The 15,280-nt window shown below is 40.3% G+C and overlaps 1 protein-coding gene across 1 annotated transcript; it reads right to left on the bottom strand.

Annotated features, from left to right (window-relative positions):
* Window positions 1–8,012: 8,012 nt before the first annotated feature.
* On the bottom strand, window positions 8,013–10,942 carry LOC130458278 (uteroglobin-like). Its single transcript, XM_056822414.1, has 3 exons — window positions 10,749–10,942; window positions 10,256–10,437; window positions 8,013–8,250 (listed from the first exon to the last, which is right to left on the bottom strand). The coding sequence occupies exons 1-3, from the start codon at window positions 10,807–10,809 to the stop codon at window positions 8,206–8,208; spliced, it is 288 nt and encodes a 95-aa protein (XP_056678392.1). The 5' UTR covers window positions 10,810–10,942; the 3' UTR covers window positions 8,013–8,205.
* Window positions 10,943–15,280: the final 4,338 nt, after the last annotated feature.

Raw genomic sequence — 15,280 nt, 5'->3', positions numbered from 1 at the left:
TAGGAAGGTCGACATTTACCAACAAGATTTTATCTCCAAGAACATTAGGAGAACTAGATGTTCTTCCACAGAGCTAATGGCCCTAGCCCTAGTTCCTGGTAGCTTCAGTCAAGGCCCTCAGCCTCTCATTTGTTGACACAAACATATCTGATGAAGTGCTAATGTGATTCTTGTGAAAAAGATGGAAAGATATTTATTAGATAATAGTGAAATCATGTAGATTTGGAACTAATTGTATACCTGGACTAAAAGATTACCTATTAGTCATTTGGAACCAATTTAGAAAGGTGTCTCCTATGGAATATCCAACAAGCTGTGATTGATCCTGTTCTGCTCAAAATTTTTATCAGTTACCTGCATAAAAACATAGATAGCAAGTTTGTAAAATTTTCAGGTGATACTAAGCAAGAAAAGAGCCTTTGCTTTGGGGATGGCAGAATCTGTATTTGAAGAGATAATGATATGTTAGATCTTACATCTGAATCAAAGAAGAAGAAATTTAATTGGGTCGACTCTTAGATCGAAATATACAATTATTATGCATATATGTGAAAGAGAGCTGAAAAAGACGAAAAAGGTGCAAATGTTAAAAATATTTATACCAATTGTAGCAAAGAAATAGGGGCAAAAGGTGAACATTCACCAAATAGAGAATGGTTGAATACATTATGTGCGTCAAGGTAATATAATAGTATTGTACTCTAAGCAATGATGAAAGCAGATAGCTTCAGAAAATCCTGGAAGATCTGTATGAACTGATGCAAAGTGAAGTGAGTAGAAGCAGGTAAACAATTTGTAGAGTGACTATACTATTTTAAAGAAAACTATTGAAAAATTACAAACTCTGATGAATGCAGTGACCAACCACAAGTCTAGAAGAGTTTCTAAAAATAAAGGAGAAACCAAAAAAAGGGTCAGTTAGAAAGATGTACAGGAGAAAACAGAAAAATATTCAGACAAGCAAGAGACCTTTGAAAGTCACATGTTATTAAAATACTTTTAAATAAAAGAAGTTATATGCAGTGTACATTCATTATCTCTTATAATCTTTTTCTGTTTTACAAAGGAATACATGTGTGAATAGGATATATATGTGTGTATGTATAGTATATATATGTATGCATATATATATATATATAGTTTTTCAGTTATATTAAAAAACTGTCACAACTAGATAGATGGTGGGAGAGGTTTGGCTAGACAGCAGCTTTTCTAAAGAGATCTAGCAGGTTCTCATGTACTTAAGATCAATATGAATTAAGAGCATGAAAGATAGCTGAGGAAGTTCATAGTCACAGTCTGCATTAAGAGAGTTGCATTAAGAGAATTCTGTCTTTCAGGAGGGAATAAGAGGGTGTATTGAGGGTCTTGCAATAGCTTTGGGTCCCACATTTTAGGAAGGGCATCGATGAACTCAACAGTGTCTAAAGGAGGGATACCTGAATGGTGGATGGAAATCATGAGGACTGGTTGAAAGAACTGGAAAAGTTTAGCCTGGAGAAGAAAAGATTCCTGGGGGCAGGAGAGCTCTATGTTCCTGTCTCTGAAGAGCTAGCATAAGAGAGAGGGATTTCCTTTTTTGGTTGCCTCCAGAGATCAAAATTAGAAACAATGAATCAAAATTGCAAGGAGGTAGGTTTTATGTTTTATTTCAGTTAAAAAAAATGTAACAATTAAAGCTAATGTGAAGCGTTATGGGCTGCTTTAGGTGATGGTGGGTGATGAAGCTTAATACTTCAGTGAATTCCCTGAATCTGGAGTCTGCAAGACCTGAGTTCTTTGACACTAGCTGTGTGACCCTGGACAATTCACTCAACCTCTAATAGAATAACTTTACTTTCTTCATCTCTAAAATAGGGTATCATAACAGCACTAATGTCTCAGGGTTGTGGTGAGGATCAAATAAGCCCTTTGTATGTTTAGTACAGTTCTTGTCTCAGTCCTTTCCCTTTCACCTCACTGGAAAGAAAGAAGAAGGGAGGAGACATTTTTGCAAGGCTACTCTATGCAAGGCTCTGTGCTAAGAGCTTTGGTGGTCTTTCAGCAAAGGCTGGATGACTATTTTGGGCAGCTAGATGGTGCATTGTTTAGAGTGCCAGGTCTGGAGTGAGGAAGACTCATCTTTCTGAGTTTGAATATCACCTCAGGCCCTTACGACTGGTGTGACTGTGGGTAAGCCACTTATCCCTGACTGCCTCAGTTTCTTTGTCTGTAAGGTGAGCTAGAGTATGAAATAGCAAACTACTCTAGTATTTTTGATGAAAAAAACACCTTGAAATGAGGTCATGAAGGGATATAGAAGAGTGAAATGACTCAAAACCAAGATGACTATTTTGGGATTAGCTGTTGTGTGGAATCTCTCTATCCGATATGAGGTGGAGGGGCCAGGTAGGTGACTCAGTGGAATGGGAGCAAGGCCCAGAGATGGGGGGGTCCTGGGTTCAAATCTGGCCTCAGACAGTAGATATGTGATCCTGGCCAAGTAGCTTAACCCCTTTTGCCTCATGCTTATTGCTCTTCTGCCTTGGAACCAATACAGAGTACCGATTTTGAGATGGAAGGTAATGGTTTAAAAAGAAAAAGATGTGTTGTGTTAAATGAGCATTGAAATGCCTTCTGGCTACAAAATCCTGATTCCTTCACAATCAATGAGAATGCCTGCTGCCCCCTGAGTAGGGGATCCAATATCATTCTTGAGGTGGATATGACCAGATTTGGAGACATCTTTGTGAGTTTGATCAGAGCCAACTGGAAGCACCAAGGACTGCCTCAAGAATGTTTGATTCTCTTCTGAGAAAAGGCATTCAAGTTGGAAAAGGCAACCAGATCTCCAGGTAGAAGCTTTCCTAGTAGAGGCCCATGTCGTCCATGAGAAAGGCTATGGGAGTTGATGGGAAGTTTGTGGATGGTCCATAGCCCATCTCTCTACCTTTCTCACTAGAAGTTTAGAGACAGTAGGGTTGGCACACCAGTGAGTAGAAATATGGAAAGAGTGGGAATTTGTTTTCTTCTTTTTTGAGGTCCCAAGCTCTTGGCTCTTTCAGTTCAGTATCTCCAATGAGTAGATTGCTGGCATGTTTCAAAGAGCTAAGCAACTGCATTCCATTAGTAGCCAGGGTGCTCAGGGTGCTCAGGGTGCTCGTTATCTTTTCTTTATCTACTCCTTGGGGTCATTAGGGATCTCAGAGAGCAACCCTGAGCATTCTTCTTGGGACATTTGGTATTTCTCCTCACATATGTAGAAAGGGGAAACCAGTCCATTTATGGACCCTGTATTGTGGTGGATCTGTTTCTGGATCAGCACTCTGGTGCTGAGGGGACCATTACACATACATAAAGATAATAGAAGGTAACTTGAGGGGGGAGGTATTAGTAGCTGTGGATGGGCACGAATCAAGAAATGCTTCAATTAGGACATGATGTTGACTGAGACTAGTTGGTAACAAAGGATTCAGAGGTATAGAGGAGGGGATACATTCCAGGGATAAGGTGAAGGCAGAGAGAGTGGAAATAGAATGAAGGATAGCAGGAAAGTTGTTTTCTCTAGAGAGTTGAATGAATGAGGACAGAGTATTGTATAAAAAGTCTGAAATATGTAAAGGAGTATGGGGCATGCTCATATTTTCCTTACCATTTTATTGTCTTGATACAGGTAATCTGGAACCAGACTTGAAGGGCCTCAGATGCCAAGCCACAGAGTGAATATTTGATCCTAGAACAATAGTGAACCACTGGAGCTTTGTGAGGAGAGGATCTGTGTTTTAGAAATATTACTAGAGACAGGAAGACCATTTGGGAGAAATAGGCCAAGAGAGAGTTCATGAGGGCCTGAACAAGGAATGGTGCTCTCATAAGTGGAAACAAGGGGTCTAATGCAACACTGGGACAGTAGATTCCAGGCAAGTGACTGACTTTGGGGGGCTGGGAAGAACCAGAAATCACAATGAAGGATGAGGCACACAGGTTGCCTGAGGAAATTTATTTATTTACAAGTAAATATTTAGACAACACTGATTGTATTCGCAAAGCTGTTTTTAGATATTACAAAAATGTAATTATCTTTTAAAAATATCAAAATTTTCAAAATTTGAAACTCAAGTAAGCGATGGAGGATTTTTTTAATGTTGATTTTTTACTTCATTTAAAGTGTACATCTATTAGCATTGAATATCGTGACACAATTATCGTCTCCACAGCTTGCCAGATGTCCAGAATCTCAAAGAGAGTTCCTTCCTAGCCTAGCTCTACTCTGCTCCCTCCTCTGATAGTGTGCCACCCTCTACCCCACGGATGCCCTGTCTCCACCAGAAGTCATCTCTAGGTAAAACGGCAGGCTCAGTATCTATAGCAAAAGAATGTGCTAGTTGGGTTTTCTCCCCTGTAACAAGTGGCACTGGGATATGGACATTTTATAATGGCCTTGAGGGAAGATAATTCACACTGGGTGAGTTTGAGGGTGAGGAGGGCCCAATTTGTATTAATTTTCAGTAGAGGTCTTCCTGAGTGAGATGCCTCTGTGATCCAAAACTTTGAAAGTTCTACTCACTGGGTCCTAAATGCTTCAGGGTTTCTGGGTCTTCAATATAAGCTAGAGACCCATTAGTGCTGGGAAGTTTGAGGACACTGTGTGGAGTTGAGGAAGAGAAAAGAGATGGAGGATTTGTGTGTATGTGTGTGTGTAGCAAAGTTCATAGCTCTGATGTCTAATCTGGCCTTAGGGACAAACAGTCTTTAGTCAGATGTGATGTAGCTCAAGGATGTAGCCATTGTATTGCATCCGTGTTCCAGATTAGAGAATATGAGGAAGCAGTGGAGGGGGGAATGGGAGAATGAATGAGTGCAATATTCTATCAGTACATCTAAAGGGTATGTTGGGACAATAAATATAAGATGACAAAACTTTTCCATGGTGCAGTTATCCCCTGAAGGTAGGGGAGGACATGCAAGTAGAGAATCTGCCAAATTGATCTTCTGGAAGAACTTTAGATTTAGATGATTTACCCTGAGAGAAATCTGGAAGGCAAAATAGGGATAAAGATTTGAAATTGGGGACTTTTGATGGCCAAGAAAATGATGGGCGGGTGAGTATGTAAAAAGTAAAAGAGTGAAGTTAGGACCTTTTATTTTGAGGTTGAATATAGTAGGGAGAGAAGAACACAAATGAATGTATAAATTAATGGAAGTGTCATATGGAGGACATGAAGTTAATTCTCTAGTCCTGAACATTATAATAAATAGCTCTTTCAGAGCTACAGGAAGTAATTAAAAATTCAATTTTATTTCATTTTCAGTTCTAAATTATTTCTCGTAGATCCTCCACCATCCATTGAGAATTCAAGAAAACCAAAACCCATTACAAATAGTCTAATTACACAAAACAGACCCCCCCCCCGCCCCCTTAGCCAGGTCAAAAAAGAATAGAAAAGATTTTTCATTCTGCATTCCATGTCCATTAGTTTTTCATGTGCAGGTGGATAGTATGGTTCCTCTTTAGTCCTTTGGAATTGTGGTTGGTGGTTGTGGTGATCAGAATTGCCAAGTCTTTCAATGTCATCATCCAATGTTGGGAACTTGTTTCCCTGAGCATGGTGCAGGTTGGGAAGAAGAACATAAACACTGGACAGGTCAGAAGAGGTGTTCGGGAGATTTGAATGCATTCGTGAGTAGTGAAGTAACATCCAGGAAAGTAGTTCTGCCATTGGAACCCACACTCCCCCAGCTGCAGTAGTCTATCCTTTCCTTTACAGGCAGGGGGCCTGATGTCACATGATGACTCCTCAAGAATTCCAAAGGAGGACACACAGGGGGAAGCAGAGCTGGCTACAGGGTCTTAACTCTGCTTACACAGGAGGCTGGACCTTTAGACTCTGTGTCTTACTCTACGTTTCCTCACTCTGTCTCTCCTTCTTTCCATCTTCCTCCCTTACTTTCTCTCTCCCTACAGTTTATCTTCTAGATCTACTGCTTGATCTGAACTGTGCTGCAGATGCAAAGACAAAAATGCAAAACAGTTCCCTGTATTCAAGGAGCTAACATTTTACCAAGTGATACTAAACATAACAAATAAATGCAGGGTGATTGAGGGGGGAGCGATCATTAGCAGTTTGGAGAGGGTGGGGGAAGGCTTCATGGAAGAGGGAATACCTGATCTGGGTTGTGAATGAAGATAATGGTTCGAAGATGCAGAGGAGGGAAGGAAGTGCAGCTGTGGCGCAGTGTAAAAACTGTGTTAGATTTGAAGTCAGGCTCAAATGCCTGCTCTGCTACCTCAGTTTCCTTATCTGTAAAAGGAGGGAGTTGTCTTGACAGAAAGTGTCCAATGTAGCATCTTCTGGCTTCAAGTTGCTGGCAAAAGTCCCCAGTTGGATCTGAAGCCGACTAAAAGGACCAGTGAAATAAATGAAACTACAATGCAACGGAAATAATGTTTATTTGTAGTTTTCTAAGTTGAGGCAGTCCTACAGAGACCCTTTTTGACTTGAACTGGACACCCCTGGCCTAGATGACCTCTGAGATTCTTTGTAGGTCCCAATCTATGATCCTGTTAGTGACTAATGTTTGTTAGCAATAGATTCAGGAAGGAGGAGACATATTTAGAGCTATTTGTTGTCAGAGGTAAAGCCTCACAGCTGCTGCCCCATCTGCTTAGGGGAAGAGAATATTTCGGTTGAATCGGTGTTGGACTGGTGCTGGGATGAGAGAGATTAGGTGGACTGACCTTTGGAGGTAGGGCTATGCAGTATGTGGCACTAAAGTAAGCTGAAGTAGAGTCACAACAGCTCTGCCCCATTGCTTTTCCCAATGTTGGATTGCTCATCATACCTGTGGGCAGACCCCCAGGAAGAGGTGTCTGAAATCCATGTTGCTTATGTATGTATTCCTGCAGGGGTTCTGCAGTTAAGTCCTTGCTGTTCCAGAGCCCCAGCACAGATGCCACTGATAGGGGCATCTGAGCAGTAAATGCATTTAATCCAGGCTTAGTTGGTGGGTTGGTTCCCCATTCTTTAACCTTTGAGCTTAGCTCCTTGTCCCTAGAGAAGTGACCAGCAGCACATACTTTAAGGGCCACACTTGGCCTCTCTTTGTACCTCTCGCTTCTTTATCCTTTTGCTTAGTGTACATGTCAGCTCTCTTCCATCTCAAGTACATATCTATGCTCATGTTGAGGTCCTTTAAATAGTTAACTCATAAAATCTCTATTTGGCGTGTCTTCTTGACTCTTCATTTTCACTGAGCCTGTCACTCACAGTGGAGCATGCTCTATGTCCCCTCCTCCTTACTTCCTCAATAGCCTCTGAGGAGCTCAGAGAAAGCAAATTTGGTCAAGGGATAAAAGATCTGTTTTGGTTCAGAGCCTGCAGTAGAGCTTGTTATTACTAGTGTATATGCTGTTTGGGGAATGGGAAGGGAACAGTAAATGAGGACCCAGGTCCTCGAATTCAGTCTTTCTGTGCCTCTGTGTTTATTTCTAGCTCTTTTTGTCTCTATCACTCTGTGTCTCCCTCCTGTACCACGCAATACATTCTCTCCTCAATCAGTCATTCACTACTGACTCCAAGGTCCACACATGGAGTCTTTCCATTCCAAACTAGTTCATGAATTCCCAAGCCCTGATCAAAGGTAGCTTTCCTCTTTTAGGCATATCCAGGTCAGTTCTAACCTAGAAGATGACTATTTCTAGTCCTGTGGCTCCTTTTAAGTAGGCTTGGGAGATGCAGTCACCTGAGCATGTTCCTACAGCATTGGAGATGATTGCTGTCTCTTCAGCTTTAATGTCTGACTCACTGTAGGATTGACTACCCCTTTGGTTAGTGGACACCTTTCCAGTGCTAGATGGATGAGTAGGTGGGCTTATGGGCTTTGAGATGGCAGCATCATTCATTCTTGTTTGCTTACTCATCAGTAACTTGTATACAGTCAAGTAGCCATATGATGATGACACAAGGATTCTTAGTGGCATATACAACCTTACGTGTCTGACAATTACATAGGCAGAAATAAAATGTAGTGACTCATATAGAACTGAATTTCTTTGAGTTTATTGGAATAAGCAAGGGGAAAAGCCCAGGCAGGTTGGCTTGAGGTCTATAGTTTCCTCTATAGCAGGCAGGGATAGGATAGAGATGTGATGAGCAATCAGCCATGATGGAGAGTGATAGTGGGGTTGTTGATCCATCACCTTAGTTGGTCCAGCTTCCATTATTTTCATGGCCCTTTAATTTGGCAGATTGGGCTCATCATGATTTTAGCCTGAGAAATAGAGGAGGACATACATGTGTAAGAGGGTCAGGGAATAGCTGATTCAGGTTCTCTGGCCATGATCATCACCTCTCCCACACCACACATTCCTGGGAACTAATTGTTTTGCCCTGAAAAACAAAAGGTTACCTGGTCAAGGTGTCTCCTCTTGACCTCTGAGGGGATTTCCCTTTTGGGTTGTCTAGGGCTATAGTCTCTAGCCCTCACATTCTGAGATCCCCTACTGCTATTTTTTTAAAGGCAAGTTTCTCTTTCATTGACTTTTAGTGATCACAGAGGACATTTTCACAGAACAGAAAAAAAGAGTCAGATCTAATTAAAAGAAAAATTTCACATTAATATTCCTCTACTTTTTCCTTCCCCTCTGCAATATCTGTTCTAACTTCTTCATTATCCTTCTCCAAGGCATCCATAAACCTCTGTGTCTCAGAGAACTCTCCTTCTTCTATACCTCCCCCACACATCAATGAACAAAGGCACCCTTGGCATATATCAGAACAAACTTGTGGTCCAGGATATCCCAAGCTGCATCAATGGCTGTAGTATTGCTCAATGTGCACACAGCTAGGTCACCACAAGTAACCCTCTAGGAGGCTGATAACTTGTGCCAATCTAGAAGTCAATTGGCCACCAATCCACAATCTGTATGCTATGCTTTGTTTTGATGGTCACAATGACAGCATGGGCATCTTTGGAAGCCATGAACCCATGATATGGCAGGCAGCAAGCCATACATATATATTTAAAAATCCTTACCTTCTGTCTTTCAAACAATACTGTGTATTAGTTCTAAGGTAGAGGAGTGGTAAGGGCTAGGCAATGGGTGTCAAATGACTTGTCCAGGCTCATGCATCTAGGAAGTGTCTGAGGCTAGATTTGAACCCAGGACCTCCCATCCCCAGGTCTGGCTCTCAATCCACTGAGCTACCCAACTGCCCCCATCAAGCCATATCTTAAGCATGGCCATGGTCACATTTTACAGTTTGTTTGTCAGGTTTACAGCAAGCATTAGGATCTCTGGTACAGGCAATTACTCATGGCAGGTTCTTATCAGGGGTGACTAGGACATATGTAGCTAGAGCAAAATGATTTCAGGGAAAGGGCAACAAATCGACCTGGAATTGTCAGATCAACATTCAGGGCAACTTCAGATCTCAGAGAGGTAGTGATGGAGGACACAGTTTGACTAATCAGCCTATTCTGATTAGTGTAGGTTGGGGGGTCAGTATCAAGGTTCTGTGACAGATAATCATAGGTGGCCACATTGTCTGCCTTGAAGGCTCAATCATTGTGCTCCAGGGTTCTATGAATGGTCAGAATGGATTTCTAGCTCAAGCTGTGTGAGGGGCTGAGTAAATGGATAAATCTAACTTGGACTCCTTGGTATAATCTTGGTATAATCAATAGATCCACAGAGAAGTGAAGCCAGTCTGTCCCATCACCAAATCTGGGGAAAACCAAGAGGCCTTGAAGACCTGTGTACTGATAAGCAATCTCCAATGACTGTCCAGAACCATGATGATGATTTCCATGTCATTAGTGTATTGTTCATGAGCATAGTTATTAGCAACATTTTCTTTTCCAGTGATCAACTTCGTAGTGTGGAAGAGCTGAAAGTAGGCTTTCTTGTAAAAAAGTAAGGGGGTTCAGGTTTCTGGGAGGGTGCCACTTCTCTGGGTGTCTTTTTAGTTCTTTCCACATGGTGTTCTGGAGCTGAGATTTGAGTGTATAAGAGACACTGTGCTTGCAAAAGAGGCAAATGAGAATGTATACCTGTGTGATGATGATGGGATGAGTGAAAATATGTGCTTGAGACTATGAATGTATGTGTTGATTCTTTAGTTATAAAGGTATCTGTGTTTGAGGATTTGAGACTGTGAGTAGTGTACTTGTATAACAGAGGGATTTGCACTATTCTATGGAAAGTAAAGGACAGAAATTAGGTCTGGGAAGATGGTGCCACACAATTACAATTTATGTACAGTAATTATCATACCTGAAGGTACAAGAGCTTTCCCTTCTCTTTCTGTGTGAGGTCTAACAAACATCCGTTGACTTTGTGAAATCCCTCTTTAGTGGTGTCATCAGCTTCGTATATATCGAGCCTCGAATCCAAAAATGTGCTTGAATTCACGTTGAGACTTGCAACCAGCTCAAGGTAAGGCAAGCAGGCATTGGCTGTAGAGCAGAGAAACATGGATATTGTAAGGGATAATGGAATTCTCCTTGTCAAGATTAGTATGGCATGATAGGGGGGCTGGGAGAGATGTGTGCAGTTTGGGGAGGATTTAATCATGGAGAGATGGGGTCATTGGGAGCCATGGTATGAGGAGGTATTTAGATAGTGGTGGGGGACATGGTGATTTGGGGGTCTAGGCTGAGGATGACAAAGTTGGGAGACTTTTGAAGATGAAGTTATTGAAAGGATAGTGTGAAAGCAGTGACTTTGAAGAGAATTCCCACCATCCCTGCTCCCTCCCAAGTCTTACCAGAGAAGTTGTTTAAGGTCAGAGCCAGTAGGATGGTTGAAAAGAGAAGGAGCAACTTCATGTTGGCGTCCGAAGATCTGAAAGTCCAAGGGTTGGAGTTTCACAAGTACTCAGCTTCTATAGGTATAAATCTCAGGGGCTCATGGATTTATAGTGTGTCCTCTTGGACTCTGTCCATACCAGGCCAGGAGCTTCTGGAAGCCCTGCCCTTGGGGGTGGGAGATATTCTGTGACTCTATATGATGGGATATTTATGCGTGTAAGAGCCAGGATTTGTGACAGACTGGTTATATAACATTGGGGACAGGCAAGTTGTGTACATTCATTTATCTGGAATGGGGTGAATGGTGTGTTGATGTTATCAGGTCACAAAATGTGTTTTGTGACAGATTGGCTCTGTGTGTACTGCCAGAAAGTGATGGGATGACTTTCCTATGAGGAAGTAGTGGGAACTGTGATCAAGGTCACTCCATGACTAGTATATGGTGAAATGAGTCTCACTGATCCACTTGTAGAAAAGGAACACTTGCATAATAATTTTTCCTCATCCATCAATTTATTTTCTTTCTTTTTTGTTCTTTAAATGTGTTTCTGGTAAATAACAGATTATAGTATTTGTTTTCTTGTTTAATCTGTCATTCTTTATTATTTGATAGTCTAATTCATTTATATTTAAAGTTTTGAATTAAGTTGAATTTTCTCCATTAATACTATTTTTTCAACATAGGAATTCCCTTTCCTCTTTTACTATCTCATCCCATCCTTCTTCCCATTTGTTCCCCATGTCCCTCTGGAGTGTGCCTTAGTAGTTAGTTCCTTTTGCTTCCTTGTTTTGATCTGGTCATTTAAAGTTCCCCCTCCCTAACCTCCAAATCATTAGGTGCTACTGGGATGGGTTGCTTGTGATCAGGTAGTCAAAATATAAGTGTTGCTTTTTCCATTTTTTGATCTTGTGGTTGTTTAGTGATTCTGTTGTATCTGACTCTGTGACCCCATGGACTAGTCTAGGGAGTTTTCTTGCCACAGATACTAGAGTGGTTTGTTATTTCCTTTCTAGTGTCTCCTCATTGTAAAGGTGAGGAATGGAGGCAATAGGGGTTAAGTGACTTCTTAGGGTGACACAGTTAGTTGAGTGTCTGAGACTGAATTTGAATTCAGGTCTTCCTGATTCCAAGCCCAGTGCTCTATTTACTGTGCCCCCTACCTGTCCATACTTTTTCCTTCCCACTGAATATTGGGATTCTTATATGATCACAAAAGTTTTCGTAGGCGTTCTGGCCCTATATGTATGTGAGTACCCATGTAAGTACAAACATGTGCCTGTATCCATGTGTACATACCCTAGTGGTGACTTACACTGTACAGAATATAATTTACACTCACCATCATTCTATATGGAAGATCAAGACCATGACTTTGGCCCTCTGGCAGTGTATATATGGGCAGAAATCAAAGTCTTCTAACTCTGGTAACATCCTTCAAAGACTTCTAGGCAGCAGTCAGGTATATCCTTTCATTAAGCATTTATTAAGCACCTACTGTGTGTTAAAGATTGTTCTGGGTTCCTGGGAGTACAAAGACAAAAAAAGACAATATCTTTCCCTTTAAGGATTAAATTTTTCCTGGGAAAAATCGACATATAAACTGATAAGAATATATAAGATATATACCAAGTAAATAGAAAGTCATTTTTCAAGATTCGTGAGAACATAACTCATAAAGGGACCTTCCTTATGCAGGACATAGCCTTTACTTGAACCTGGAAGTGAGGCAGAGAGAGGAATAAGTGCATAAAGAAAGCATTCCCAGGATGGGGAATGGGCTGCACAAAGGAAAGATTCAGGTCCAAGATTGTACAGGGAAAAGCAAAGAAACCAGTTTGACTAGAACATAGAGCACATGAAGGGAAATCAACCGAGAGAGATGGCTTAATGTCACATTGTGAGAGACTTTAAATGCAAACAGATGAATTTATATTTTATATTCTAGAGGCAATTTGGAGCCACTGAAGCTTTTTTGAACAGGGCAGTGAAAAGAAACCTGTACTTAGGGAATATGCCATTGGTAGCTGTTAGGAGAATGGATCAGAAAGGAGAGACTGGACGCTAAGAGGAAAATGAGGAAGCTATTTCAATAATGCAGGAGAAAGGTGATACAGGCCACATGTGGGAGATGTAATAGAGGTGGAACTGACAGGTCATGGTGGCTGAGTGTCTGTATGGTATTGGGGAGAGAAAAGCTCAAGGATGATGCGGCCTTGGGAAAGAAAGAGAGAAATTAATGGAAGGAAAACAGTTTAAAAATTTATAATATTTGAAACAAAAGCCTTCTCAAGCCATATGATTATGTACAGTGAAAATCTTTGACAAAATTCAGCACTCATTTGTGCTAAAAACCTTAGTCATAAAAAGACATTAAAAATGATGGAAAGTAAACCTAACCTAAAAGCTATCTTCATTTGCAATGGAAAAATACTAGAAACTATCTCAATGTATATATGAGTATAGCTAGGATGTCTTATTTCCCACTATTATTTGACATAGTTCCAGAAATGTTATTGACAGTAAAAATGGTAATAAAAATGATAATCTGTGTGGAACTATTTCTGGTTGTGGTAAATGCATACTCTGGCTTGTGACTAGAGAGCTGCTAAGGGGACCTTCAGGATGCCTATTTGCTATGGAGATAGAAGTATTTCTGAGAGATAGATGGAGAGATGCTGCTTGTGGGGTTGCTCTGGGCTGCCTATTGATCACTAATGACTAATAAGTCAAGATATTTCCTCTCCTCCCTTCTTTACCTCCCAATTTCCACCCACGCCTCCCTTTCCCTTCCCCCAAACTTAGTCAGCCACCTTCTAAGTAACTCAGGGGAACTATGAGGTTTTAGAGAAATATTCTTCACTCTTCCTTTCTCAAGTAAAGGGGTTTATTGGGAACAAACAGGATGGGGATTGAGGTGAAGGGGAGAGGGGTGTCCCTAGTCTACAAGGAGAATTATGAAGGTTTTAGGAAATGTCAGCCTAGTCACAATTGTGACACAGAGACAGCCAGAGAGATGGAGGACATCTGTTAAATCTTTTTCCTTCTTCAGGCAGATAATCTCTGCTTGAGTAATTCAAGTCCAGACTCTGTCAAAAAACCACAAAGGTCTGTCTCTCTGCCCCAGTCAGGAAAAGCCAGTCTCTCTTGATCAGGAAACCCAGAAAAGAGATTTCTCCCTTGGTCAGCAACCCCAGAGAGAGAGAATCAGTTCCTCCCCCTGGCCAGCTTCAACTGCCTCCTCCTGGGAATATTAGAACATTCTGTTTGGAATCTTCACCTTGATTTTGCAGAGCAGGTCCCCAGCTTGGTCTGCATACCTGGCTAGTCCTGCAAATCCTCTCTTTCTTCATGACTCTTCCACAAAAGAAAAAAAAAATTGACCATATAATCAGCGAAGACAAAGTAATCTTTTACTAATAAAATTATGACTTATTTAGAATATCCCAGAGAATTAGCAAATCAATGAATTGAGACAATTAACTGCTACTCTAATGCAGAAAAATAAATCAAGAAAAGCATCAGTATTTTTATATGGCAATAGCAAAATGCCAGAGGAAATCATAGAATGGAAAGTTCTACTCAAAATAACAATAAGGTATCTAGGAGACAGTCTACCAAAGCAAACAATACTGATTCAATTAATTAAAAATTCAATTAATGGACATTATTTTAAAATTCAATTTATTTTGTTCTGAATTTAAGAAGCATGAAATTAAATTGAAATTTCCACATATCCTACTCCCTGTAACTATATATTACAATACAACAGAAAAAAGATAAATCTATAAGAAACTGCATATTTCTAATGTACAGCTTGATTTTATTGTTAAGTAGATAATAAAGCTCTCCTATTTTTTTTTCATGGCCTTCTGTCTTGTTCTCTACATTAAAAAAATGCTTCAATAATCCTCTTTTCTTTCTTTTTTTTTTTTGGTGGGAGGGAATGAAATTTTTCTATTCCTATTCCAGTTTTGTTTACTCCTACTTGAATAGGAAATAAATATAAAGTCCATGTGATAGGGTTATTATGTTAGCTGCATTAGTTTTATTTGTAGAAAATGTTTCAATTTTGTGTAATCAAAATTATCCTTGTGTATTAAATAGACTGAGAGTCAAGAAGATCTGAGTTCAAATTCTTCCTTCCTACTTAAATTAGGTGTTTGATACTGGAGAGTCATTTAACCTTTAAGCCTTAGTTTCCTCATCCATAATATGGGGATAACAATAGCACTTACCTCACAGTGTTGTTGAGTGAAAATGAGATGTGTGTATAGTGCTCTGTAGACTTTAAAATATTTAATAAATGTTAACTTATTATTTTCTGTAATCCTTTTTATCTTTTGTCATAATGTACCTTTCATCGAAAAAGGTAAATTCTTTCCTGACTTTCACATTTGTTTATGATATCATATTTTGTGTTTAACCTACATGTCCATTTGGAGCTTATTGGAGTATATGGTATGAATTATTTACCTATACCTGATTTCT

This window comes from Monodelphis domestica, chromosome 1, assembly GCF_027887165.1.
Source record: "Monodelphis domestica isolate mMonDom1 chromosome 1, mMonDom1.pri, whole genome shotgun sequence".
NCBI classification, from domain to species: Eukaryota; Metazoa; Chordata; class Mammalia; order Didelphimorphia; family Didelphidae; genus Monodelphis; species Monodelphis domestica.
This window is presented reverse-complemented; position numbering and strand designations above follow the sequence as displayed.

What these genes read in the sequence shown, in the direction of transcription:
- LOC130458278 (XM_056822414.1), bottom strand. Translation starts at nt 10,809, where the DNA reads ATGAAGTTGCTCCTTCTCTTTTCAACCATCCTACTGGCTCTGACCTTA. An exon ending in GACCTTAAACAACTTCTCTG is followed by an intron (nt 10,438 to 10,748) that starts GTAAGACTTGGG and finishes TCTGCTCTACAG; the next exon opens with CCAATGCCTGCTTGCCTTAC. An exon ending in GAAAGCTCTTGTACCTTCAG is followed by an intron (nt 8,251 to 10,255) that starts GTATGATAATTA and finishes TCTATTTCTCAG; the next exon opens with GCTAAAATCATGATGAGCCC.